The following is a 25224-nucleotide window of genomic DNA, read 5'->3' as shown; positions in this document are numbered from 1 at the left end:
ATGTTGCAGAGATAGTGGGTAAACACCAGTCTTCTTGGAAACAGTCCTTTCCAGAGAGACAGCCGTGCGATCCAGTTCTCTGCAGCCGTGTAACTTATAGATGGAAGAAGAATGTTCTCAAACGGAGCATTCCCTAGAAGTTGGGAAATTTGGAGCCATAAGTTCTGTGGAAAGAGCATTGTGACCACTGAGGGAGGCACGCTGGCCCTTAGGTGTATGTTCAGGGAGCCCAGGAAGGCCCCAGGAGTGAGGAATTTGTTGAGCCAAGCCCAGAAGCACAGTTTCCAGGTGTTAAGTGCAAGTCCATTTGAAAAGGCCAACCCTGATCGACCCTCCTAGTCTTCTTCCCTTTATGTGTTTGTCTAGCTCCCAGGGAGAAACTAGAGCAAACAGTGACTCATTTACCCTCACAAAGACCCAAGAAGGAAGGGAATGGTTGGGATCATTCTTTAGCTTACAGACGGGAATCAGTGGCATTGGGTATTGAAGGCTAAGAGCTGCAGTAGTCAGAGAGGGTGTCTTCAACTCTATTCCTTGGTGCAGTGCTTGTAATTTGAAGCAAATCCATGAGCTCATTGTAGTCAGGCTCTCTGACCACAGAAAGTAGAACAAATCAGGGCTTAGAACTAGACCTGTTTGTGGGGAGCAGAAAGGATTGGGGTAGGGTGGGAGAGTGGAACAGCACGTTGAGACAGTAACTACAGCCCCTGTTCTGTTTGAAATACCGAGGTTCTGGCTCTGAGCTGATGATGCATGCTGCCCAGGTAGAAAGTATTTGAAGGGATCCTTTGACCACCAGCACCATGCTGACAGTCCCAGCTCAGACAGTGGGCCTTCTGGCAGCCTCTTTTCTGAGTTAGGAAAGAAGTTTCAGGTCAGGCAGTACATGGTTTGTTGTAGGTTTGGTGTGAACAGTTTGTTGTCACTAACCAGCTCTGGCTAACAAGAATTACAGAGGAAGGAATTGGCAGGGACCTACATGGTATTGCAACCTGTCAATAAATCTTGACAAGTTTGTAATCAGAGGCTCCCTGGCAGCTGGCTTCACATAGTGCCTAATACAGCCAGGATTGGCTCACCAAAAAATGCAGCGATGACTTTGTTTTTAGAGGCTTCTGCCATTGATTTCTGGCCATTTGCTTCTTCCCTAATGTAAGGTAGTTTTCTCTCACCTTTTCCCTCCACTTCTTGTGCTGTTCTCAGACACCTCCCAAACCTCCCCCCAATAAACAGCTGAGTGGTTAGAAGAGAAAGGAGATATATTTGGCCCTTGGTATCCACAACTCTATCCATGGATTCAGCCAACCACAAATTGAAAATATTTGGGGGGTGGGGAAAGAGTAAAAAATAACAATATAGACCAGGGTGCAGTGGCTCATGCCTATAATTCTAGCAGTTTAGGAGGCCAAGGCGGGAGGAATTGCTTGAGGCCAGGAGTTTGAGACCAGCCTGAGCAACATAGTGAGACCCCATCTCTACAAAAAGAAAAAAAGAAAAAGAAAATTAGCTGGGCGTGGTAGCGAGCTCCTGTAGTCCCAGTTACCCAGGAGGCTGAGGCAGGAGGATCACTAGAGCCCAGGAGTTTGAGGTTGCAGTGAGCTATGATGACACCACTGCACTCTAGCCTGGGCAAAAGAATAAGACCTTGTTTCAAAAAAAAGCAAAAAAAAAAATAATACAAATTTTAAAATATAGTAAAAGAATACAAATACAGTATAACAACTATTTACATAGCATTTACATTGTATTAGGTATTATAAGTAATCTAGAGATGTTTTTAAGTACACAGGAGGATGTGCATAGGTTATATGCTAGTAGTATGCTATTTTATATGAGGGACTTGAGCATCTGTGGATTTTGGTACCGTGGGAGGTCTTAGAACTAAAATCCCTGTGATGCCAAGGGACAGCCATACTACTTTTTAAAGGGGTGGTCTACAGGAGATCACCCCAAATCCACAGGCCAACGGCCCTCTAAAAGGAGCCAGGAGGTGTGTAGTACAGAGAAATGAAAGGAAGAGCACTTTTGCTTGGCTGTGTCTCTTTCCCTTCAAAGAAGCAAGTATTCCCTCTGGTGACGCCTAATACCCAGAATCTTCATGACTCCCTAAAGACAGATTTGGGTCTCAGCCCAGCCCCAGGAGAGAGCAAGGGTGGGCTGCCAAGCCACAGTCCACAAAGCCTAGGAATTGTAAGGAGCTCTTGTCATTCCTTCTCTAATGCCTTTCACCTTCTCTTCTCCATCCTTCCCAACTGATTTTTAGGGCCTTAAACTCTGGTGTCGAGTACTACTGGGACCAGCTGAACGAGACTGTCTTCACTGTCCATTCCAACAGCAGGAGCAGCGAACGGCCTGGGTATGTGGGAAGTAGGAGAGGAGCAGCTGGCTGGGGCCTGTCCCTTCCTCCTGCTTTTATTTATTAATTTATTTTTCTGAGATGGGGTCTTGCTGTGTTGCCCAGGCTGGAGTGCAGTGGCTATTTATTCACAGAGACAATCATAGCACACTGTAACCTCGAACTTCTGGGCTCAAGTGATCCTCCCAAGCAGCTGGGACTATAGGTCACCCAGTCACCTCCCTTTCTGCTTTTGATGGGCACTCAAGTAGCACCCTCAGACTGTGCTCCAGGACTCTGGGTCCCTTCTCAACCAGAGCAGCCCATCTTTGATCTCTTTTATGTACTGAACTTTTGCGTATGGTTTCCTTTGAGAAAAGTGTTCCATGGCTAAGAGTGAGAACAAAACCTCTGCTCTCAGGGTCTTGCTTTAGAACACCCCCTGACCCCCTCCCATTCTGGCCATGGTGTCTGGGCACACTTGGGGTGAGGAGAGAAGAGAGGGCACTAGAGAAAGGTGCTGCCCCATGAAGTCTGCTTTGTGGCCCAGGAAGAATCTGGCTGGATCTCTCTCAGATGACCAGGGTCTCAGGGCCCAAGTTGCCCCGTTGCTGCAGCCCAGGGGCAGGGGAGAGTAGGGGGCCAGTTGGAGAGTAGAAATCTGGTACTGATCCTGTTATCACTGAATTCGCTAATGAAGACTGAGATGTTTTGAAAAAACAAAGTGCTAGGTTGATGATAAACCCAAGGCAGTCACCACTTCCCATAGGAATTGCTGGGCACAGCTGGAGGAATAGTCCCAGAGCAGCTGGAAACATGAGCGTTTGATATTGAACAAGTCCTGGGCTGCCTCTGCAGCCAGCTCCAGCCACCCCCAAGGGTCAAGTCTGGGAAATGCCCAAGGAGAGGGAGGTGCTGGCCTTTTAGGGCAGCTTGTGCTCCCTACCTGCAAGAGGCTGTTTTCAGAAGGCCCTGAAAGGAGGATCCTAGAACAGCCTCATGGGAATTCCAGTCCTTTCCCTCCAAAGCAGAGATCTCAGTCCACTTGGAAATTCCAAGATTTAAACTGGAATCTTGAGATCATACAGTTAGAAGGAAGGCATGGACTCACTCCACTACTCACCCTTTGTCCCATGGATCAGCTGGTGGCATCTTAAATCTAAATGAGAGTCTTTTCAGATCAGCCATCTCCACTCTTAACCCTGCAAAGGGCCTGTTGTTTAAGGGAATGACTGAAAACAGCTGGGTTGCCAGATAGGATGGTTTTGTGGCCTCCTTTCTTTGTCCCAGGGCATGGACTGATCTTGGAGGAGAATGGACACAGACGAGTTGACCACCATCAGGAGGCAGCTGCGGGAGCACAGGCTTCTCCTCTTAGCCCACGCTATGCCCTGAGGATTGACATGGAGCCCACAGAGCTCTGTGAGGGGCGCTGTCCCAATCCCTGCCTGACTTCAGCCTGCCTTTCTCTCCCTAGAACCAGCAGAGCCACGTGGAGGACAGACAGAGATATGGGTCTGATGAATGCAATTGGGTTGCAGCCCCGGAACCCCACCACCTCAGTGACATCTCAGGGCACCCAGACTCTGGCCCTGCAGCTGCAGAATGCCGAAACACAGACCGAAAGGGAGCTGCAGGAGCCAGGGACGGCAGCCTCGGGTCCTGGTGAAGGTGAGAGCCATGCAGTACCAGAGGGAGGTCTGACCAGGGGTGGGCCCTCCCTGGGAGAGGTAGCCTAAGGTAGCTCACGGCCCCCTGCATCGACAGCTAGTGCTGCGCGAGTGCCACTTCTCAGCCCGGGTGAGTACTGCCTTGTGTGTCTGGGCAATGCCCACCTGGTGACATTAAGAGCCTTCTCAGGCAGGAACATAATTTCCCTGAGCTGGATCACTTTCCTGTAAACTGAGCTGCTCTTGTAGCCTTGCTCAGCTCCCACCAAGTATCCCCACCTCCCTCTCCTCTAAAACTTGGAGGACCCAGGCTGTTTTTCCAAAGAGAGAACACAGAAAGTAGCCTGGATTGAAAGGGCTACAAGAGAGACTGCTGCAAGCTCTCATTCGAGAGAAGTGCACCCCAGGCCTCAGGCTTCTAGGGCCAACCCACAGGTTGTCTTCCCTCTGCCCACATGGCAGGTCTGGGACTGGCACAGGTGAGACCCTCCCATGCTTCTCTCGCACCAAGTGTTCGTTATCAATTTGGCTGCAGCCTGGCACAAAACCAGCCCCTTCCTCTCACCTATTTCAGGTGTGGCTCAGCCGGCCTCAGCCCTGGCTCTCCATGCCAGCCTCACACTTTTAAGAACCAATTAGCACTTCCCAGCGGTAGAGCTTGAGCCACTTAGGAGTCCGTCAGCAGCTGTGTTAAACAGGCTGTTCTCACTCCATCACTCTCCTCACTCCCTACCCCCAGCCCCCTTGCTGGGCCTAGCACTGAACAAGGCAGCTCCAAACAGACACACATTTTCTAGGTCTGTGTTGAGCTATTGCTCAAAAGAGACTGTAGGAGGAGAACCCATGGTGCACGTCAGGCAAAGAGTCACACATTTGCCCATGTTACCCCCAGGAACAGCTTTCCACACTTCAGTGCCCCACAGGGCACTGTCCCTCTCACTGCCATAAACTGAAATTTCTCAAAGTTAAGTCCCTTTTTGGTCCATGGCCCAGCCCACCTCCTACATCTGAGGCTCCCGTTTTGGATAGAAGCCCCTTTGGTGGGGACATGAGCAGCTGGCAGTGCTGGGCAGAGCAGCCAGTTGCAGCTTTGAACCTTGAGGAAGAGGTAGCTGAAGGCTCCTTCCACCATCTCCAGGCCTGTTTTTACAGGTTTCTGTGGACTCTGAGCCACCCTGGAGTCTACTACGCCTATTCCAGGAAGCCTGAGAGCCAGGCAACAGGGAAACACCACTGGCTTCTCCAGTGGAGCCAGCATGCCAACCCTGTCTCCCCATAGATAAGCAGCCTCTGAGAGTCCCCGATTAACCCAGATAGCATGAGGGCTGCCCATGAGGAATTTGGAGAGGTATTCTGTAGTCTTAGGCTCTGATTCGATTTCATGGCCATCTACCAAGTGTCAGCCACTTGGGCTGTGAAGACAAATAAGCCTCCCATGCTCCCCAAGGAGCTCACGGCCTAGAGAGGCAGACAGACACCTAAGCTGATAATTGCTTTAGTGTGATGAGGACCTTGGGGGCATAAAGGAGGGGGACCATGCCCAGTCTGCGGGGCTCAAGGAAGACTTCTGGAGGAGGTGGCCCTGGGCTGAGTCTTCAAGGATGAGGAGAAATTAGGCAAAATTGGGTGGCGGGGAGGCCTTCCTGGAGAGGAGAGACAGCACATGCAAGGGCACCAAGTTCAAAAACGTCTCACTACGCAGAGAGAACCACTAGCAGGTTTGTGTTCGTGGATATCCAGTGCATGCTGAAAACAGGCTGAATGAGTGGGGAGGGCAGATTACTGGGGCTGGACTGGGATCGAGGCCTGCGGCCTGAAGGTGAAGTGCAGGGGCTGCCAACTTGAGGAGTGTGCCCTCTGGTGTTTCATCCCCCCAAAGAATTCTCTGCTGTTTTCTCCATTAGCATCTGGCCCATTTCTGGCCTCCAGTCAATTTTAAGTTCTTTTCTTCCTGTTTGGGGGTGAGGGCAGAGGGTGGGTGGGGGGAGGGAGCTTTCTTTCCCAGTTTCAAGGGGCCAGGACCTCCCTCCTGGAAAGTAGAGCAAGTGGTGGAGGGTAAGGCCTTCCGAGCTGAGGCACTAGTCAGGAGCGGTGGACAGAGAGGATCGGACAGCCTGCTGCTTTTGCCTGTGGCCCTGTGCACTTTGCCAAGGGCTCTGGCTCCCAGCCCTTCCATGCATCACACCCCTTTCAGAAAGCAGTCAGGGGAGGGGAGGTGTGGGTCGGAGGGGTATGGATGGGTGTCACTGCCTAGCCCTGTCCTTCCTATGGCCAGGAGCCTTGTTCTGAAGTGCTCACCCCACTACTCTATCGGAGTCCTCACAGAGGAGACCAGGGATCAGGGTTCTCTTTGGGCCCAAACTTCCCCATTCAGAGGCAGGCACAGCCTCCTCTCTGTATTGACCCAACTGGTAGCCAGATCGGCAAGAACATGGGTAGCAAAACCCTGGTCAAGGAGGTTAACTCTTCTTCTGGGCTTGGCTAGAGGGGGGATCCCCCTGCCCACATGCCCACTTCCCAGATTTATTAATGTTGGAAACTACCCTACTTGTAGTAATCACTGCTCGGTGACCTGTGCCATCCCATCAGCTAGCACCAAAGGGTTCCCAGGCTACTTCTCACTTTCTTGCTCTATAAAAAAATTTTAGAAAATTCATTCAACTCTTTCCAGGACTTTCAGGAAGAGTCCTTCACAGGGGGAATTTACAGGTGTCAGCTTTTTTGCACATCCAGCTTTAACAAAAAAGTTTGATCTCCTCCTGAACTTACACTTGACCCTGCAGCAAGCTTTCCTGCCCTGCTGGCCAAGAGGGTAGCTCAGAAAGGGAAGGAAGCCTTCCCTGGGCTGCCAGTTTGCTCCCAGCACCAGTACCTGCCTGCTTGGCTTACAGCAGGCATTCAGGAAGTATGTGGAATGAATTGAGCTGAGGCAAGGCCCTGCCTCTGAGGGCCGCACTGTTTGCCTCTGTGCTGCACTGTTTGGAGAGCACCATGGCTCTGCCTTGTCTGATGAAGACGGTGGTTAGACCAGCTGCAGCAGCCTGGGCCCTGGGCCAGGAAAAAGCAGATGTGAACAGGGAGGGTCAGGAAGAGCAGTTCCTCCTTTGACTCCGAATTGTCGTTCCTCTTCTGCTCTTCTGGGCAGTGAAGCCCCCAGAATTCAATGCGGTTGCAGGGTATAAGGGGAATTTGCTGATCCTACCCTAGCGCCTGTACCCTGATTGTACCTTAGAACTTGCCAAGGAAAAGATCTCATGGCAACACTAAATCAATTTCCCGTTTTTCAAAGACAAAAAGAAATGCTTTTGCTACAGGGAAGGAGACAGCAGAAGTAGCTCCTGTAGCCACCACTGTTTCTGGATCATGGGGCACACGGCTGCCATTGCCTTGAGGCCCCAGTGTTTTTCCCCTGGAAGAATGTGCCAGCTGCCCTCAGTAGCTCTTAGCCTTGGCTTAGAGTTCCCAGGAGGGAAGCACAGCTCATAACTCTGTAGGCTGAAACTATCCACACCCAGCCCTGGGGAAACCATTTGTGTGTACATTTTTAAATCTTCCATTCATTCTTTTTTGAGCACTTACTTTCTGTCTGGTATTATATTAGGCACCATGAATTCAAAGGTATTGCAGAGGGAATTACATTGAGAGATGAAGCCATCATGTCTCTTCCCTCAAAGAACATGTCCAGGAAGGAACTAGACATATGAATACTTCTCCTGTAGGAAAGGATAACATGTGATCAGCTTTCAAAGTCTCCTTAAGTCTGGAGCCCCTGTAAGCATCCTGGAAGACCCTTTATTCCTCCATACATATATTAGACAAATACGCGCCGAGTGCAAGAACACGTGTTAGACGCTGGACTCACAGGAATAAGGCTGAGTCCAAGACCTTCAGGAGCTTGCAGCCTGGAAGAGAGATGTTGCAACCATCAGAGGTAGAGCACCAGGAGGCCTCAGAGAAGGAGCAGCCTTCCAGCTGGGGCGCAGGGAAGACTGGATGAAAGAGATGGCATTTGCACTGGCTCTCGAAACTCAGTAGATGTGGGACATGAGGAGATGCGGCCAGAGCACAGCAGAGAGCACGCACAGCATGTCTGTATGTGCAAGCAGGGTGCACGGCCGAGTCTGTGTTAGGAAGGGCTATTGGTGCGTGAAGGGGGGGGCAGGGTAGGAGGGTCAGGAAAGTGGTGAGGGCCTGGCCAGAGGGCCCTCAGATGTTAAGCAAAGGAGTTGATGACTTTGAGGGTCTCAGAGCTGCGGGGTTTTGAAGAGGTGTAGACTTAGCGAGAGCTCAGTTAATCAGAGCTTCCTCAGAGTGGTAATCGCGGCAGCATGGAGACTGCATGGAAAGAGAGGAGACAGGAAGCAAAAAGAGCAGTGAGCATACACAGCCACAGTCATCATGAGGAGTGGCCAGGGCCAACGCAAGCCGTGGGAGAGGACAGGAGGGCTCTGACCTGAGTGCTAGTGGTCAGGCCTCCTCCTGGCCCGGGAAGGCCCCTCGGGGCTCTCTGGGGGCTTGGCTGCAGCAGCTCCCTTAGGGCCCCAAGGCAGTCTGTCCTGCCCCTACAAACCATCTACTTGAAAAGAGCTGATAGTTCGCCAGGCACAGAGCCCAACACAGTGAGCTCCAGTGCCAGCAGGCTGGGAGGTCTCCAGTGCACAGTGTTCTTAGAAAGAGTGGAGGCTGCAGTGAGCACAGGGAGGGCCCCGTGGGGCCTCCCCAGGCAGCCCTTTGGCTCCCAGGGTAGAAGCTGTGTTGGCACCCAGGCCCTAGGTTGACTTTTCTTCACAGCCTCTGTCCCACTGTTAGAAGGCTTTTCCCCTGAGAGAATTCAGGGTTGGCCCAGTACTCTGAAAGCCCTTCAGGTTTTCTTTCCTTCTGCCCTAGGAGCTGGAGCCAAGCTTCCCAGGAAGAGGTGGGTAAGGGCAGCTGCCTTGAGGGGTGTGGGCAGAGTTTACCAGGGGACCTCAAGGAAAGAAGGCTGGGCATAAGCTAAAGCCCAGCTGGTGCCTCCACTGCTTAGTCCTGAGGAAACCTGTTGAAGACCTGGAGAAGGAACTAGTAGCATGAGGCTGCCAAGCACTAACGAGAAGGGGGAGAGATCCAGGGAGGCCTTAGACATTGCTAAGCTGTGACACTGGCCTGGAAATCCAGCTCTAAGGAGGCAAGCAGAGAGAAGGGACTGGAGGAGGTTGGGGGAGCAAAGAAAGTCTTATAAAAATAGCTGGTGGCAACAAGTACCCCCAAAAGAAAGAAAACTCAACATTATAACCCCAAAACTGCAAAATCCCAAACTGGCCAGCAAGTAGCCAAAGGAAACAAATCAGTAGTTCAGTGGGGCCCACGCTGGCAGCCCAGGAGCCGTGCTCACAGCTGCCCACCAGGTTGGCCTGGTTCTCTCCCCGCAGAGCGCTGAGTGGCAGGCGGGAGGGGAGTCCCTCAGGACAGAGCTCCATCGCTGCAGAACCCAAATTAATCACAACAGCCACTGCTGACCAAGGGCCTGGGGTGTGCATTATCTCATTTCCTCTGCCCAGCACTTTGCAAGGTGGATGTTAAGGGACTTGTTCAAGGGAAGCCAGCTAGTGGGTGGCAGAGCTGAGATTTGAGCCTGCCTTGTCTGTTCCCACACAAGGGAGTGCCCAGAGCCCTCTCTCCCTCCCTAGAGCTGCAAGTACAATAACTCGTGAAGACTGGTGGGTAAAGAGAGAAGTGAGAAGGAAACAGTTCTTCTAGGGAACAGTTAAAAACTCAAGCTTCCTCCTGGGCTTGTAGGAAGTAACAAAGAGCACAACAGTGAGGGAAGACAGCGTTGAAATGTTTGCCTCTGAGCCACAACCATAGGGCGCCCTCTCTCTTTCCAAAGACCAGGCAGCAGACCCCACCCCAGCTTTAGGTCTACTGAGCTGCCGAGACAGGGAGAGGACAGGCAGGGGACAGGTGGAGCAATCTGTCCGGACCCACCTTCTCAGCCTTCTTTCAGACTAGCCTGCCACTGTCGCCAAAAGGGTTAATTAAAGCTGACCACTTCCCTTCCGAGTAGCCTTAGTCACTGTACGCCATCCTAGGCCTCAGTTTCCCCACCAGTAACACTTTGACTTATGATCATCTTGGGAGTTTTGTGTAGTTTTCAAGACTGACTGGTTTTCACAATAACAGAGTTGGGTCTCCTCTTATTCCTGCTTTTAGTCTAGAATCTCCCAGCTCTTCCTAGTGGCTGCCTGCCTGACTGAGAGGCCCAGGCCAGCAGCTAATTCCCTCTCTCTTCTGCTTTGTACCTTCCAGGTGAGGGCTCAGAGTACGGTGCTGGTGGGGAAGATGCCCTCAGCAGGATCCAGAGGCTGATGGCGGAGGGGGGCATGACGGCCGTGGTGCAGCGGGAGCAGAGCACCACCATGGCCTCCATGGGGGGCTTCGGCAACAACATCATCGTCAGCCACCGCATTCATCGCAGCTCCCAGACTGGCACCGAGCCGGGTGCCACCCGCACCTCCTCACCCCAGCCCTCCACTTCTCGGGGACTGCTCCCGGAACCTGGGCAGCTGGCAGAGCGAGGCCTAAGCCCACGGACAGCCTCCTGGGACCAGCCTGGTACCCCTGGGCGGGAGCCACCCCAGCCAACCCTGCCCTCTTCCTCCCCTTCCCCTATTCCTGTCCCCCTTCCCAGCACTGAGGGACCAACCCTGCACTGCAGCCTGACCAATAACAACCACCTTCCTGATGGCAGTGGCAGCGGCAGGGGGGAAGCTGCAGGCCCCAGTGGGGAGCCACGGAACAGGTAGAGACGAATGTGTGCACTGGTGCCTCCCCTCGAACCGCTGAGCAGAAACCGGACCTCACAGCTGACTGGGAACTGGACACATGGAAGAGCTGCTGGCTGCTTCAGGGAACAGGAGGAGTAAGAGGGTGGGGGTCGAGAGGAGTCAGAGTCAGTGGGCATGAGGCAGTCGAATGGGCAAGGCTTGCCTCAGGGGACTAGAACCTTCCAGGATCTGGAGCCCAGGAGAGCCATACTGCTGGGCTTAATGTGAATGGAGAAGCAAGTGGGTATCTCTGCCATGAACCCCGCCTTTCTCCTAGGAACATGGGCTCAAGGGACTCAGTCCTCCACAGAGAGCCCCAGAAGAGTGAACAGTCAGTCTTCCAGATCTGGGCAAGCCATCCTGCACAGAGGCCAATGGGGCAGCTTTTCTCTGTCCACCTGTTGGGTGGGCAGAGCCACCAGGAGCCCAAAACAGGAGGAGCGGTCTGGCCCCCAGAAACCATCTCCAACTCTGAGCCTTCCAGAGCTTCAGCCTCTCTACGTCATCTTACCCCACAGAAACCACAGCCAGGGTCAGGCCAGGCTCCCAGATTCCTGAGGATAGAGACTTCCTGCATATTTACTGATGGGGGACAACTGTGAGGTGAAGGGGGCAGCCTGCTTGCCTGATACAGGATGGGGTCAAGGGGCGGTGGGCAGGTCCTCACTCAGGAGTGGGGGGTGTAGGCTGGCCCGCCCCCAGGGCTTGTCCACCAAGCTCCTCCCTCCCCTCCAAGGCCCTCAGCAGCACCTGTGGGTGTCAGTATTACCTGAGCCTAGGCCAAAGCTAGCCCAAGGCCGGGGAGGGGATGAGACTCCAGGTCAGAATGTGAGGTCTTGGTCTGTGATTTAAGGTGTTGCATGTGGAATCTTGAACTGTATGTGTAGTTTCTAGTGGAGAAATCAAGGCTCTGATCATTTCGTTTTTAGTATGAAAATGTGATTTCCTTTCTGTTTGTAACTCATCATAGAAACATTGTGGTGGGAGGAGAGGGGATAGTCTACTGCTGATGAGGGAAACACCAAAGATCTACATCATTAAAATGATGACATGCCCCTCGCCAGGCTCCTCTGTTTGTTTCCATGGAGGAGGGGTGGTGATTGGGATGTGGGGGGCATTGAACTGAACTGGGCCCGGGTCTCCTAGGCACTATTTCTGGTGCTGCTGTCCTAGCTGGGGAGCCCTGTCTGACCCTTGGCCAGTGCTGATCGGGTGAGGGCTGCCACCCCTGCTTCATTCTACTCCTCTGTGCACCACCACCTCCTGCTTCTCAGGTGCGCTGCAGATTGGGGCCACCTTCCAGTGGCAGGTGGGTATGTATGCATGATGGAAGGTCACTCATCCTACTTGCTTCCCACCGGGGACCTCGGGCCTGGAGTGAAGATGTGACTGGCCAGAAAGCTGGATCCCCTCCAGTCCTGGGAAAGCACCCACAGTGGGTGTCCGGGTGGCCAGGTACAGGGAGCTTGGTCTTGTCTGCATGTATCCCCCAAAGGTGCCGTTTGCTGGCTGCTCAAGTCTCTCTTTTTCTGTGTCTTCTACACAGTGGCTGAAGTTGAAAGGCCTGCTCTATCCATGGGCCTTGGCTACTTCAAAGTTTCAAGCCAGTTAAAAGTGGAAGAAGGACATTTGCCCCAACTCCTAGCTGTACAGGAAAATCAGAGCAACCCCAGGGCTTTCTGCCAGCAACAAATACTTGAGTATTTTTTATATGCCCAACTCTGCCCCTGATGCTATGGGGCATGCAGAATTATAGGTTCTGCTCCAACAGAGACAAAACCAAAAGATAAGTAAGTGGGCAAGGAAGTAATACAAAACTTGAAGCGTGCTATAGTTAGGAACACTCAAATTTTCTAGAAAATTACATATAACAGTGGACTCTGGACTAAAAGACACAGCAGCTAGTTGTGTGACTCTGGGCAAGGCCACTTGCCTTTTCTGGGCTCCACTTTCCCTTGTTAGGATGCAGTGTTTGTACTACACAACCTCCTAAAAGTTACTTCTGGCTCTATAGTCATGAATCATTCGAGCTCAGAGAGTACAGGAGTGCTTAGAGCAGGCTTCCTTTAAGAGGAAGAAGCTAAGAAGGAGAAGGAAGCTCCACTGCAACCTTTGTCCTCCACCCACGGACTCTCCCCCCAGTAGGAGGAAGTCTGACAGTGGGGACTATTGTTGAGTGTAAACCACATGCCAAGGACTCAATGTGTATTATCTCCTTAATCCTCCTCCTCCAAACCCTCTGAGGTGGTTACTACTGTTAGCCCCAGACCACACTACTCCACTGGTAGAGCCAAGGTTTGAACCCAGGTAGTACACAATTCCGGAGCACACACCTCAGCCACTATAATTTCTTATGGAAAGAAGACAAGGTGTAGAAGAAACAGAACCCTGACTTGTTCTGTTGCTTTAGGAAAAAAGGGTATGAGGAGGCTTTGTGGATGAGGTGGTCCAAATTCCATCCTGCCTGGCCCCGCTCTGCTGTCTCTGGCCAAGGATGGACCCAGCCCCTCCCTGTTGGAGGCCCTTGTCAACATCAACCCCTTAAATAGCCCTCACCCAGTGACACAGCCTCCCTGGTGGTAGGCTCTACCACCTTTGCAGGGCCCCTTGCATATCTCACCAAGGTTGTGGGGCCAGCAGGGCAGATTGGCAGTCCCTTTTGGAGATGAGGAAATAGGTTCAGAGAAGTTCTGTGACTTTTCTATGGACCTAGTTGGATCAAAGGCAGAACAGAGAAATTAAACCAAGTCTCTGGTTCCCAACTTAGCTTTCCAGGGTTCCACTGTGGATTCTGGGATTGAGGGGGTGGGGGTAAGGGGCTCAAAAACCCCACCCCATGGCAGGGATTTGTGGAGAAACTAAAGAGGCTTTGCCTGACAGCTTCTAGAAGAAGAGCTCGAGTCAGTGGTTGGAGGCATTTCTGGTTTCGGTGGCCTCCAGTCCTTGGCTTTGCTTGTCTTCCCATCTGACTATTTTAAGGATCCGCCCCCTCCCCCACATAGGCACACATTCTTGGACTCTCCTAGGAGCACCACCCTCTCCTGGACCCTAGGAGGGATATGGCAAAGTGCCACAAGCACAGGACTGAACCAACTTTCCTCATCTGTGAAGTGGGGCAAGAACAACAGCATTTCTTTCGGATCGTGCGAGACCAGATTACTCACGTAAAGTAAGATGGCTTCTCGCTCTAGCCCAGCCAGCCAGCTCCAGCCCTGGAGTTCCCAACTCTGATCAGCCCCATGCCTGACGCTCGGAGCACTGGGACCCGACCTCCGCCTCCACGTTCGGCATGGAGAACCCCACACGGCTCTTGCTTGGGTTCCCTCCCCTTCTCACCCAGCAGGCTCCTGCCTATTCTCCGCCGTTGCCCCCGCCCCACCTCCCCCACACGCCCACCCGCCCTTCCCGCCCCTCGCCGGCCCGTGGGGGAGGGTGGGGAGGGGAGGGGATCTGAGTTGTTTTCCCAAGAGAAGGAACCGGCGTCGTAAGGTTAACCGGGTGTTTGCGCTGAGAGAGTGTGGGGTGACGGGCCTCGGGGCCCGGGTGCGGAGGGACGCGTCCGACCCCGGGCGGCCCCAGGAAGGGCTGTCTCGGACGGAGACAGCGCCGGTGCCGGGTGAGGCGGAGCCGAGGCCACCCAGCCAAGGCCGAGGCGGAGCTCTCCGAGGTGCTGAAGCCGCCCCACTTTGCGCCCTGCTCAGACAAGGCCCCGCGTCCCGAGGCTCCAGCCAGTGCGGTTCTCAGAGACCTCTGCGACTGGTAGCTCGCTCTCTGGGGTCTTGTCCCGGGCTCCGCCCCAGGTGACCTTCGGCACCTGGTTTTCCCTCACAGGCAGCGGTGAACTCACTCTCCAGGCCGCGGCTGGATGGGCGGCGCGTCCCATGTGGGCCTGGGAGACCCGGTGCCGCCCCTTCCCGGTCCCGGAGCGCGGGAGCGGGGAGCCGAGCTGGTGGGGCGTATTGTCTGCGATGGGCGGGCTCTTCTCTCCCCAGCCGACCCCCGCCGGGCTCTCTCCTGCGCTTTCCCAGGCCCCGACGGCGCCCCTCCTCTGGGCTGCCTGGTGGCCAACACACAGCCCCAAGGCTGGAAACTCCCATCCCTCTGCCCCGACGGAACCGCGGTGGCAGAGTCCAACCCACCCTCCCATAACCTCCCGCTGGGGCCAAGCACTGGGGCCTCCGCGGTCAAACCGCGAGCGGGGCCATGCAGGGGCGTGAGGTCCCAGACAGGCGCGGATACACCTCGGGGTCCCGGGTGCGCGGTCAGGGCGGAGGCGGGAGCGCAGCCAGACCCGGCTGCCAGCTCCCTCCCCAGCCCGCGAGGGGGCGCCGCGTCCCCATGACAACGCGGACACCCCCACCCCCCGGAGGGCAGCGCCCCCTGCTAACCAGCACTGGCGACTGAGGGCGGTGCCCTTTCTGTGCGGGAGCTGGGACCTGCTGGCCGGCTCCAGGGAGGGGCGCGAGCCGCTGGGGTCTCCGACGCCCCGGGTGGTGACCCCCGCGCGTCGCCGCTGGGTGACCGGCCCGGGGCGGGCGGCGCGGCCCCACCACGATTGGCTGCTTCCCCGTGACATCACGCGGCTCGGGGAAAAGTGCGAGCGTGAGCGCGAGTCGGAGCCACAGCGCCCGGAGCTGCGGGCGGAGCAGGGGCCGCCCCTCGGCACCCCGTCCCCGCCCACGGCCCGGCCGCCAGCCCCGCGGGCCCGCGGGGCCTCCCTTCTGTCCCGCCGTCTGTCCGGCGCAAGGGGAGCGGGGCAGAGGCGGAGGGTAAGTGACTCCGCGGCGGCGCGGGGGCGGGGGGCTCGGTTGGAAGAGAAAGACCTGGGTCTCCGGGACCCTCTGAGGCTCCCCAGAGGCGGGTCCTGCTGGGACGGGGCACCAGACCTCTTCAGGGAAGAGCGCAGTGCTGGGAGCGGCGGAGGGCCCGGGGGTGGGGGATCCTGCTGGGAAAGAGGCCCGGGGTCTCTCCGAGGCTTGCCCAGGTGCGCCTCCGGGAAGGGATGGGCATTCAGGAGGTCGTGGGTGGGGAGTGCCTGCTCACAGCCCCCACGGAGCCTGGGGCAGCCGTCGGGGGTGGGACCCCGCATTCCAACCCTCCCACTGGCAGCTCTGCAGGGTGCCGGGCACTGGAGCCCCAAAGAGCCCTTTTCCCGCCCGTCTCCCCGCCCTCCCTCCCTCTCTCCCCCGCGCTGCCGGCCCACTCCGGCCCATGGAGTCCTCCATCAACGACCTTGAGCCCCGACGGAAAACACCCCTGCCCGTTCCCAGCACCCCTCCCCCCCTCCAGGGCTACCCCCCGCCGTTGCCTTTGCTCCGAGCCTGGGCGATCCAGCTTGTCCAAGCCCCCAACCCCCACTCCCGGCCCCGCCGCGGAAGTGTCGGGCACCATGTCGGTGCCTAATCTCCCTGCGTCCCTCTTCCTCCTCTGAACTCTGGAGTCTCCGCTCCCGCCCCGCGGACAGATCTAGAGGCCACAGTCTCCCTAGAGCCCTGGAGTGAACGCCTAAAAATCGAAGACCTACGCCCCAACCCACCCCGCAGGCGGCCGGAGCACCCCCTCTCGTCTTGTCCGGGGAAGGGAGGGCTCGAGGACCCGGGAAAGCACGGTGCCCACGCCCAGAGGCTACAGGACCTGCGTGCCAGAGGGGTAGAGGGAGGACGGGCCCCCGGAGAGCCAGGGCCCCCTCGACCACCGCGGAGATGCGGATGAGCCTCCGGATGGGCCCAGGAGTAAGCCCGAACCCGGCCCTCGACCCGGGCCGACCCCAGTGGGAGAAACCGGGTGCCCACTTTGTGTCTCCGGGGGAGAGTGCGGGGTGAGGAGAGGAGGGGAGAACCTTACACTCGCCTGACCCAAGCCGGTCCGGGCCGCCGCATTATGGGCGTACTGCCGGTGCCTTCTCGCCGGGAGACCCGGCGGCTTTTGGCGATAACGCGCCGTAGGGCGTCCTGAGTCCGGCCGGGTGTTCCTCGAGGCCGGGTTGGGCGACTCTCGCAGCGGCCCTCGACAGAAGTCAATCCCACGCTGGGACTCTGCGCCCCATCTTTGAGGACGCGGACACCTCTGAGCAACCGGCTAAGACTCTGTCCCAAAGTCAGGGGGCCCGTCGCAGCCCGTGGTGTAAGGCCTCCTCGTCTTGCCCCTGCGACCTTTCCCCACGGCCAGGCGCGATCCGGACGCCGGCATGTGGCCCGACCCTCTCTGCGCTCAGGCAGACAGCTAAGGTCTGGGCTGCTTCTCCCGGCTGGGGCGTTTGAAATGTGACCGGTCGCCCACTGCCTGCCCTGCATTTGCCGTGCACACAAGTTCACAGGTCCAGAGGCACCCGAACCGTGTGCATCCTCCGGGCCACAGCACCCCAGGCACGCACACGCATGCACATGCACGTGTCCACATGGCGCGGCATGCTCACGCGCTCACGGGCGCACTGGTATCCAGGCGTGGCGGTGCGCACACACATGCAGACAGCTACTAGCGTCTACTCGCGCTCCCCCGTAGTCACACACAAACAGAACTCGCACTCGCGTTCCCACCCACACGTTCCTCGCCGGATGCCGGGTAGAATCCCGGCGCCCTTAACTTTCCCACCCTTGAACCCCGCGCGAAGCCGAGAGCAGCTCCGGGGCGGTGTCTGGCGGGGCCTGGAGAGGGGCCCCACGTCCCTCCCTCTGGAGGCTCTATGTGGGGGCTCCTGAGTGTTCGCAGTCGCGTGGGAGTTGAGGGCGCTGGCGGACAGCGACCGCACGCTCCAGGTCCCGAGCGGGCACTCAGGGACCGACATTGCCATCTAGCGGTGCGCACAGCCTCTGGTGCTCGGCTCCCCAGATCCCAGGAGGGCCTGAATTCCAGGGAAACGCGCCGGAGGGGCCTGCGGCCGGAATGTCTGCGGGGTGACCCGGATAGGTCCAGAGAGGCGGAGTCGGGGAGACACTGAGCCTCGCTCTGTATGCAGCTGGCAGCTCCCTCAAACAGGCCTTAAGAGCAGGACTTAAACCACCAGCCATCCAATTGTCCCGGCTCAGAGGTCTCTTGTCTTCTGGGAAAACTTAAGTCGGGGAGCCAGCAGGAATTGGGAAGGGATCTTACCAAAGCCTCGCTTAATGGTCCCCAGGCGTGTGGTTTTGGGGCAGGGGAGAGCAGAGGCCTCTCTGAGCAGTAGCACCTTGGAGTTAAGAAGGCTGCTCCTGGGTTCTAACGCTTGGCCCTGGGGTGACTTTGGGCAAGTTAATTAACATCCTCTTCATCTGTAAGAGGATATTTACATCTGTAAAATGAGGATACTAATAGTAACTACCTTTTCAGGCTGTTGTAAGGATTAAACCAGATAATCTACATCAAAGGCTCAGAGAGATTCCTTACTCATAGTTAACACTCAATAAACAAGAGCTATTGTGTTTTCTTATTTAGCACCTCTAGACCATTTGCTATTATCCCACCTGCCTGTGTCCTGGCCCTGGGAGGCTAAAATGAGAGTTCCCTTGGGGCTGGCTGATCACTCCTGCCGGCCTTGTCCCTGCCTGCAGGCCCAAGGGTGGGTGGAGCAGGGCAGCCTCTCCGTGCTGGGGGCTGCTGTCCTCCCAGCTCACAGGGTGATGCCTCAGCTTCCACTCCACAGGCTCTCAGAGCTGAACCGGGCTGTCAGAGGCCTTGAGAGAGGGTGGTATCTGGTCTTTGCCCTTGACTCACTGTTTGACCTTGGGGGGTGGCACCACCTGCTCTCAGCCTCTCTCCTTCTACGAACCAAGGATTTAGAACAGGAGAACTTGAACTATCAGGCCAGGAGGCTGGGTCTGAGATGGTGGAGTTGGGGGACCAGGGTCAGACTTGGGAGGGTGACCCCGGCACTTGGCCCCAGCCTCCAGTGCGTTTTCCCATTTAGGTGCAGGGATCCAGGAATCAGTGTGGTGCAGGTCCCTGGAGCTGCTGTGGAGGCTATCCCAAGACAGGGTCCTCTCTATTTTGCGAACGAGAAGGCGGTGCAGGAAGGTGAGGTGGCTTGTGTCAGGTCACACAGCTAGAGCCCAGGCTGCAGTTCCGTGCTTCTTCCTCCACGCAGGGCTGCCGGGCCCTCTCTGTCACACACAGACGCACAGAACTGCGTATGTCTGCGACCATGCCTGCTGGGCTGGCGTGGCTGTGATGGGCCCGTGTGCGTATGTGGAGCGGGGTGTGTGTTGGCGGGTGTGAAGGAGGCTGGGCTGAGCGGCTGCCCTGGCACCGAGCGCTGGCGTGGGCCTCCCTCACATGCAGGGAAGAGGAAGAGGGGCAGGAGAGCTGGCGAGGAGCCTGGGGAGGGAGGGCAGGCTGGGGAGGGGCCTTGTGCCAGGGGACCCCAGCTGGGGAGGGCAGGGATACTTTTAGGGACTGACCACAGGCTCCCCGGCAGCCCTTCTCTGTCCTCTGGGACAATCCTTTCAGGGTGGGTTCCCAGTCGGGCCTCAGGGGTCTCAGTCCCCTCCCGGAAGCTGACATCCCCCAGCTGCCCCTACACTCCCCGGCCCCAGTCCCATGCCCTGACGCCGGAGCTGAGGGCTCAGGGAAGGGGATGCCACAGCCGCAGGTCCCTCCCTGAGCCTCTCCTGCAAGGCACTCTCCTTTCCTCGTCCTTGAGGTGCCAGCTTCATGCCACATACCACATACTTACCTCCACCAGCAACATGATGTCAAGAGCTGTGGAACCTTGCTCAGGTTATTTAACATCTCTGTGCCTCAGCTTCCTCATCTGTAAGTAGTTTAAAAAAAATAATAATAACAGTATCTACCTCACAAGTTTGTTTTGACAATGAAATGAGTTAATGCTATGAAAAGTGTGGAAAGTGCCAGCACTTAGTAGATGGTACATGTTATACGCTCGTATTACTGTCTTTGTCTCCAGAGCCTTTTGTAGGGACCAGAGAGCAGGTCCCCTGGGAACGTGTTGAGAATGACAGAGTGGGTGAATGGATGGACACTCTCACATGCCGGGGGCCTCTGGGACCACCCATCCCCTCCACCTCCCCTGGGCTCCACCCACACTGGCCTCTGCCCGGGCCTTGCACGTGCCTCTGGGCCTTCGCTCTTGCCATTGCCCTTGGTGAGACCACGCTCTGCAGCTCAGCTCGTCATGTGGCTGCCTCCTCCTCATCACCCAGACGACCTGCTGCGTGAAGCCTCCCTGATCACCCAGCCAGGAGGCATCGCCGTCCTGTCTTCTGACTCATCAACCGTCACCCTGCCTTATTTCTTTTTAGTGCTCTTTTTGTTGCGCACGTGTTTGCACGTCTCCCCCCCGTAAGATGGAGACCGTGTGCATCTCATGCACTTCTGCAGCCCCAGCCCCTAAAGCAGTGCTTGGCACATAGCAGGCCCTCAGTAAATGTTGAATGAATGAACGAATGAGGGAGGATGGGACAGAGTTCTCTCAAGTCTGCCAGATGATGTTCCTCTGTCACCTTGACCCCAGACTACCTGCACAGCACCCCTCTGTCCTCTCCAACGGTTCACCCCTTTTCTCTCCTTCCTCCGCCAGACCCTGCCGCCCACCACGCTGACCAACATGGCCAACTTCACGCCAGTCAACGGCAGCTCAGGCAACCAGTCCGTGCGCCTGGTCACGTCAAGCCACAACCGCTACGAGACAGTGGAGATGGTATTCATCGCCACCGTGACAGGCTCGCTGAGCCTGGTAACTGTGGTCGGCAACATCCTGGTGATGCTGTCCATCAAGGTCAACAGGCAGCTGCAGACAGTCAACAACTACTTCCTGTTCAGCCTGGCCTGCGCCGATCTCATCATTGGCGCTTTCTCTATGAACCTCTACACCGTGTACATCATCAAGGGCTACTGGCCCCTGGGCGCCGTGGTCTGTGACCTGTGGCTAGCCCTGGACTACGTGGTGAGCAATGCCTCAGTCATGAACCTTCTCATTATCAGCTTTGACCGCTACTTCTGCGTCACCAAGCCCCTCACCTACCCCGCCCGGCGCACCACCAAGATGGCAGGCCTCATGATTGCCGCTGCCTGGGTCCTGTCCTTCGTGCTCTGGGCGCCTGCCATCTTGTTCTGGCAGTTTGTGGTGGGCAAGCGGACAGTGCCTGACAACCAGTGCTTCATCCAGTTCCTGTCCAACCCGGCCGTGACCTTCGGCACAGCCATTGCTGCCTTCTACCTGCCCGTGGTCATCATGACGGTGCTCTACATCCACATCTCCCTGGCCAGCCGCAGCCGGGTCCACAAGCACCGGCCCGAAGGCCCAAAGGAGAAGAAGGCCAAGACCCTGGCCTTTCTCAAGAGCCCCCTGATGAAGCAGAGTGTCAAGAAACCCCCGCCAGGAGAAGCCGCCCGGGAAGAGCTGCGCAATGGGAAGCTCGAAGAGGCCCCTCCGCCGGCCCTGCCCCCGCCACCACGCCCAGTGGCGGATAAGGACACTTCCAATGAGTCCAGCTCAGGCAGTGCCACACAGAACACCAAGGAGCGACCACCCACAGAGCTGTCAACCACAGAGGCCACCACACCTGCCATGCCTGCCCCTCCCCTGCAGCCACGGGCCCTCAACCCAGCCTCAAAATGGTCCAAGATCCAGATTGTGACGAAGCAGACGGGCAATGAGTGCGTGACAGCCATCGAGATTGTGCCTGCCACGCCAGCTGGCATGCGTCCTGCGGCCAACGTGGCCCGCAAGTTTGCCAGCATTGCTCGCAACCAGGTGCGAAAGAAGCGGCAGATGGCGGCCCGGGAGCGCAAGGTGACCCGGACCATCTTTGCCATTCTGCTAGCCTTCATCCTCACCTGGACGCCCTACAATGTCATGGTCCTGGTGAACACCTTCTGCCAGAGCTGCATCCCTGACACGGTGTGGTCCATCGGCTACTGGCTCTGCTACGTGAACAGCACCATCAACCCCGCCTGCTACGCTCTCTGCAACGCCACCTTTAAAAAGACCTTCCGGCACCTGCTGCTATGCCAGTATCGTAACATTGGCACTGCCAGGTAGGCAGCAGGGGTGCCCTAGGAGGTGCTGGTGTCGCGTGTGTGCGCTGGGGGACCACATGGCTCACAGGCTGTGGGGGAAGAGTTGGTGGCACCACTCTGTGTTCACGTTTGCTGAAGAGGAGAACCAAGGTCTCCAAGGCCCCATGGGGCTCAAGAGGCTCTGGCTGGATTCAGAGACCAGATCCGTGCTCAGGCTGAGGCAGCTCTGAACTGGGACTGCCTGTCCCATCTCTGTCACCCTGCTTCACGGGGCTGGGGGCACTGGCCTGGCTGGGCATCTGCCCCACTGTGACCAACCATCAGCATGGCTGAAAGAGCGGACATCTGGAGGGCAGCTGAAGCCCAGGGCGTCCTCCAGAGGAGCAAAGGGTCTGCCTTCCTGGGGTTCCAGGCTCGGGGCCAGCACTTGGGGAAGGAGGCTCATGAGGGGCGTGGAAGGATGAGGTCCCCCATTCTGCTGTAATCGGTGCTTTCTGCCCCTGCGCCCCCGCATGTAGGCTCAGCCCCCTCTCCCCACGTCCCACTCCGGGGTAGAAATCTCTTGCTGCAGCTACTCAGCCAGGCTCTGGGTGGATGGGTGGGCATGCCAGAGGCCAGGCAGAGGGGGCTGTGCCCCCCCACCCCCTGCAGCACTGCCCCGTCACCTCAGGATGGGGCAGCTGGGAGGTCAGGGACTCACAGGAACTGAGGTCTAGCCTTCTGCGGTTCCAGGCTGAGCCGAGTGGTCCACCTTGTCCTGGAGGACCCCCTCCCCCAGGAGAGGGCTTGTCCCAGGTCACAGTTGGGGTGGGGCTGTGGTGGGCAGTGTTCCCATCCACCCTCCTCAAACCTCCCCGCCCCTCCGCCTCTGCTGGGTGGAGGAGGCCTGGGTCACAAGGGCGAGAGGAAGGGGGTAAACCTGTTGACCGTACAGGTGTCAGGGACAGTAGGGGCCATGAGGCGGGCAAGCTTGCAGCCTCTGTGTCTACACTCCCCAGTGGGCAGAACCTTCCTGATTAGCGGTGGGTTGGACCAAAAGACCTTCTACTGGGTGAGACCAAGATGGGCACGTCAGCTCCAGTGAGTCATCAGTTCCCTGCCCCAGCCCTGGTGAGGTCCCTGGGAGAGACATGGGCTCAAAGGCTTAGGGACTTGATGCGGGGCACCCTTCCAGGGCCCTGGAAGAAATTTTCACAAATGTTCTGCTTTTTCCACAAGCTCTGGGAGCACTCACCACCAAGCCCCCAGCCCCCCTAAACCCACCAGTCCCTACAGCCTCGTCTCCCCACCCCCCCACATTCCTACCCCCAAACAAATTTCCACAGCAAACTCCCTGGGAAGGGGCTTTTATATATTAAAAAAGAAAAGCTTTTATTGGGAAAAGAAGTTGGTTTATTTGTTTCTTAGTAATGGCATCGTTGTGGGGAAGAACAAACAGGGGTACTGGGAACGAAATCCCTTTGGGGGGGCTCGAGCTTCCCAGACTCCCTCGCTGCTCCCCACTGTGGGCACTTGGGCTGGGGGTGGGCAGTGAGCGGGAAGAGGCAGGGCATGATTGATAAAGCTACGAGTAGACAAAAGGCACTGGTAGGTCATATCTCCGGCCTGCGGGGAGGGCAGGGCCAGGCCCCAGGTAAAGCCAGGTGCTCCTTGGCATCCAGGCCTGGCCTCTAGTCCTTCCCCTTCCCTTTCTTGGCTGTAAAACAAGAAAGAAATACCACATTAGCAGTTAGGGTGACCCAGTAGAGACCCCCCCCACGACACAAACACTAACATAAAGAGAAGAAAATTCTACCCCCTAGTGGTCTTTGATCAGCTGACCCGGAAGCAGGTGGGATGGCGCAGCCATTATGGTGCTGGACCTTCCCAACACCGCCAGGTTCCTATTTTCACTTGAGATCAGAAAACCTTCAAGTTCCCAGTCCCAGTCCTGGTCACAACAGGCTGAACAGCCTCAGGGCCCTCACCTGAGAGGCAGGCAGATTCACCTCTGCCCTGCTGGCCTCCATGAGCTGAGTCAGGAATGAGCTAAGTGAGGCAGCAGTGAAATCTTTCCTGTTCTAGAAAGGGCAGAGGGGACCAAATGCGCCCTCCGGCTGGAAAGCTGACAAAGGCATCGCTTCGGGGACAATTTTCCTGGCTCTTACGCCAAATGCTCCAACAGAACAGTTTGAGTGTGTCCCTACTTGGGCCAGAGAGGATTTATCTCCTGAGCACCTTGTGTGGGCCACCCTCTTCCATGTGCCCGCCTCTAAGATTTTTCCACAGACTGGAGTGATGTCAAGAAGTCACTGGCCAGGACCCAAAACTTCAGGTTTAACCATTCCCCTCGCAGGTCGGGGGCAGCCCTTTGTGACAACCCCACCCTTGCCTCCCTTGCTGACCTTTGGCCTTGGCTTTGGTCTTGGGGGTGCAGGGCTTGGTCACGCGGATGGTCTCCTGGCACTGGGCATTGTAGCGCGCCTTCTTCAGGGTGCCTTGGCGGACTTTGGTGCCTGTGCCCCCATCACAGGCCCCCCAGCTCTCAAACTTGTACTTGCAGTCGGCTGGCGGAAGAGTGGCTCCGTCAGAGCCGGGAGGCCTGAGGCCTCCCGCCACATGTCTGCCCAGGTTCCCCTGAGGATGCGGCCCCTCTCCTGCCCTCCGCCTGCGCCCCACCTCACCTCCAAACTCCTTCTTCCAGTTGCAGGGCACCCTGCACCGGCTGCGCTGGGTCTGGGTCCCGCAGGTGCCCTCGCGGAACCCCACGCCGCAGTCCTTGCTGCTGGGGGTGCAGGGCCCCCAGGTCCACTCCGCGCACTCGCTCCCCGGGCCGCCCTTCTTCACCTTGTCTACAAAGCGTGGAGAACAGAGCTCAGGACCCGGGGTGGGGCGCGGGGAGACTCCCTGGGGACCGCCTTCCTGGGGTTCCGGGCTCTGGGCCTCACCTGCCCGTCCCCAGCCCTCCTTCAAGCAGCCCCCCATCACCTTTCTTTTTGGCCACCGCGGAGGTGAGCGCCAGCAGGGCGAGGAGGGCGAGGAGGAGGAAGCCTCGGTGCTGCATCCTGGGGGGAGAGCACGGGTCAGAGTCCCTCGCCCGTCCCCTTCCCCACCGGGGGCCGCGTGCCTGGACTTCCCACCCCAGCTCGCCCCATTTTCCGGGCCCGAGTCGGACCGCTAAAGGGGCGGCCCTTCGCCGCTAGTTGGGGTGCCCGCCGGGAGGCGTCTCCCCGGGGGATGCCCGGAGCCCAGGACGCAGCTCAGCCCCCACCCCCGCCTCCAGGCCCGGGTCGGCAGCGGCCGGGCCGGCGAGGGGCAGCCGCGCGCCCTCCACCGCCCCGCGCGCTCACTCGCTCGCTGCCCGCGCTGCTTCGCTCCCTCCCGCGCCTGGCCCGTCCCGCTCCGGCCGCCGCGGCCCCTTTTGTCTCCAGAACCGGTCTGAGCCGGTCACATGGGCCCCCGCCCCTTCTCCGCCCCCCACCCC

The 25224-nt window shown here is 57.3% G+C and overlaps 3 protein-coding genes across 9 annotated transcripts in view; 2 read left to right on the top strand and 1 right to left on the bottom strand.

Annotated features, from left to right (window-relative positions):
* The window catches only part of AMBRA1 (autophagy/beclin-1 regulator 1), a 185504-nt gene extending 173635 nt beyond the window's left edge, over positions 1–11869 (top strand). For all 6 annotated transcript variants that reach the window (XM_012645193.1, XM_012645191.1, XM_012645192.1 and 3 more), the window contains 3 exons: positions 2264–2356; positions 3813–4006; positions 10291–11869. In XM_012645193.1, the coding sequence (XP_012500647.1) occupies positions 2264–2356; positions 3813–4006; positions 10291–10787 (784 nt within the window). In that variant the 3' untranslated portion in view covers positions 10788–11869. The remainder of the gene's footprint in view (positions 1–2263; positions 2357–3812; positions 4007–10290) is intronic.
* An 8435-nt stretch (positions 11870–20304) lies between these two features.
* CHRM4 (cholinergic receptor, muscarinic 4) lies at positions 20305–22108 on the top strand. The gene has a single exon (XM_012645187.1). It carries the CDS (start codon positions 20347–20349, stop codon positions 21781–21783), a length of 1437 nt encoding a protein of 478 aa, XP_012500641.1. The 5' UTR covers positions 20305–20346; the 3' UTR covers positions 21784–22108.
* A 1003-nt stretch (positions 22109–23111) lies between these two features.
* Positions 23112–25224, bottom strand: part of MDK (midkine (neurite growth-promoting factor 2)) — a 2905-nt gene continuing 792 nt past the window's right edge. Inside the window, exons 1-5 of one of the 2 annotated variants that reach the window (XM_012645185.1) lie at positions 25091–25196; positions 24729–24805; positions 24425–24592; positions 24146–24307; positions 23112–23457 (exon numbers count right to left, since the gene is read on the bottom strand). In XM_012645185.1, coding sequence (XP_012500639.1) covers positions 23432–23457; positions 24146–24307; positions 24425–24592; positions 24729–24804 — 432 coding nt within the window. In that variant the 5' untranslated portion in view covers position 24805; positions 25091–25196 and the 3' untranslated portion in view covers positions 23112–23431. Of the gene's footprint in view, positions 23458–24145; positions 24308–24424; positions 24593–24728; positions 24806–25090; positions 25197–25224 lie in introns of those variants that run through there. The other variant, XM_012645186.1, reaches the window with a different exon arrangement.

This window comes from Propithecus coquereli, unplaced genomic scaffold (genome assembly GCF_000956105.1).
Source record: "Propithecus coquereli isolate 6110/MARCELLA unplaced genomic scaffold, Pcoq_1.0 Scaffold227, whole genome shotgun sequence".
In the NCBI taxonomy this organism is placed as follows: domain Eukaryota; kingdom Metazoa; phylum Chordata; class Mammalia; order Primates; family Indriidae; genus Propithecus; species Propithecus coquereli.
The sequence above is the reverse complement of the archived record's forward strand: the minus strand, read 5'-3'. Positions and strand labels throughout refer to the sequence as shown.

Excerpts from the sequence above, each read along its gene's own strand:
- CHRM4 (XM_012645187.1), top strand. The coding sequence starts at position 20,347 with ATGGCCAACTTCACGCCAGTCAACGGCAGCTCAGGCAACCAGTCCGTG.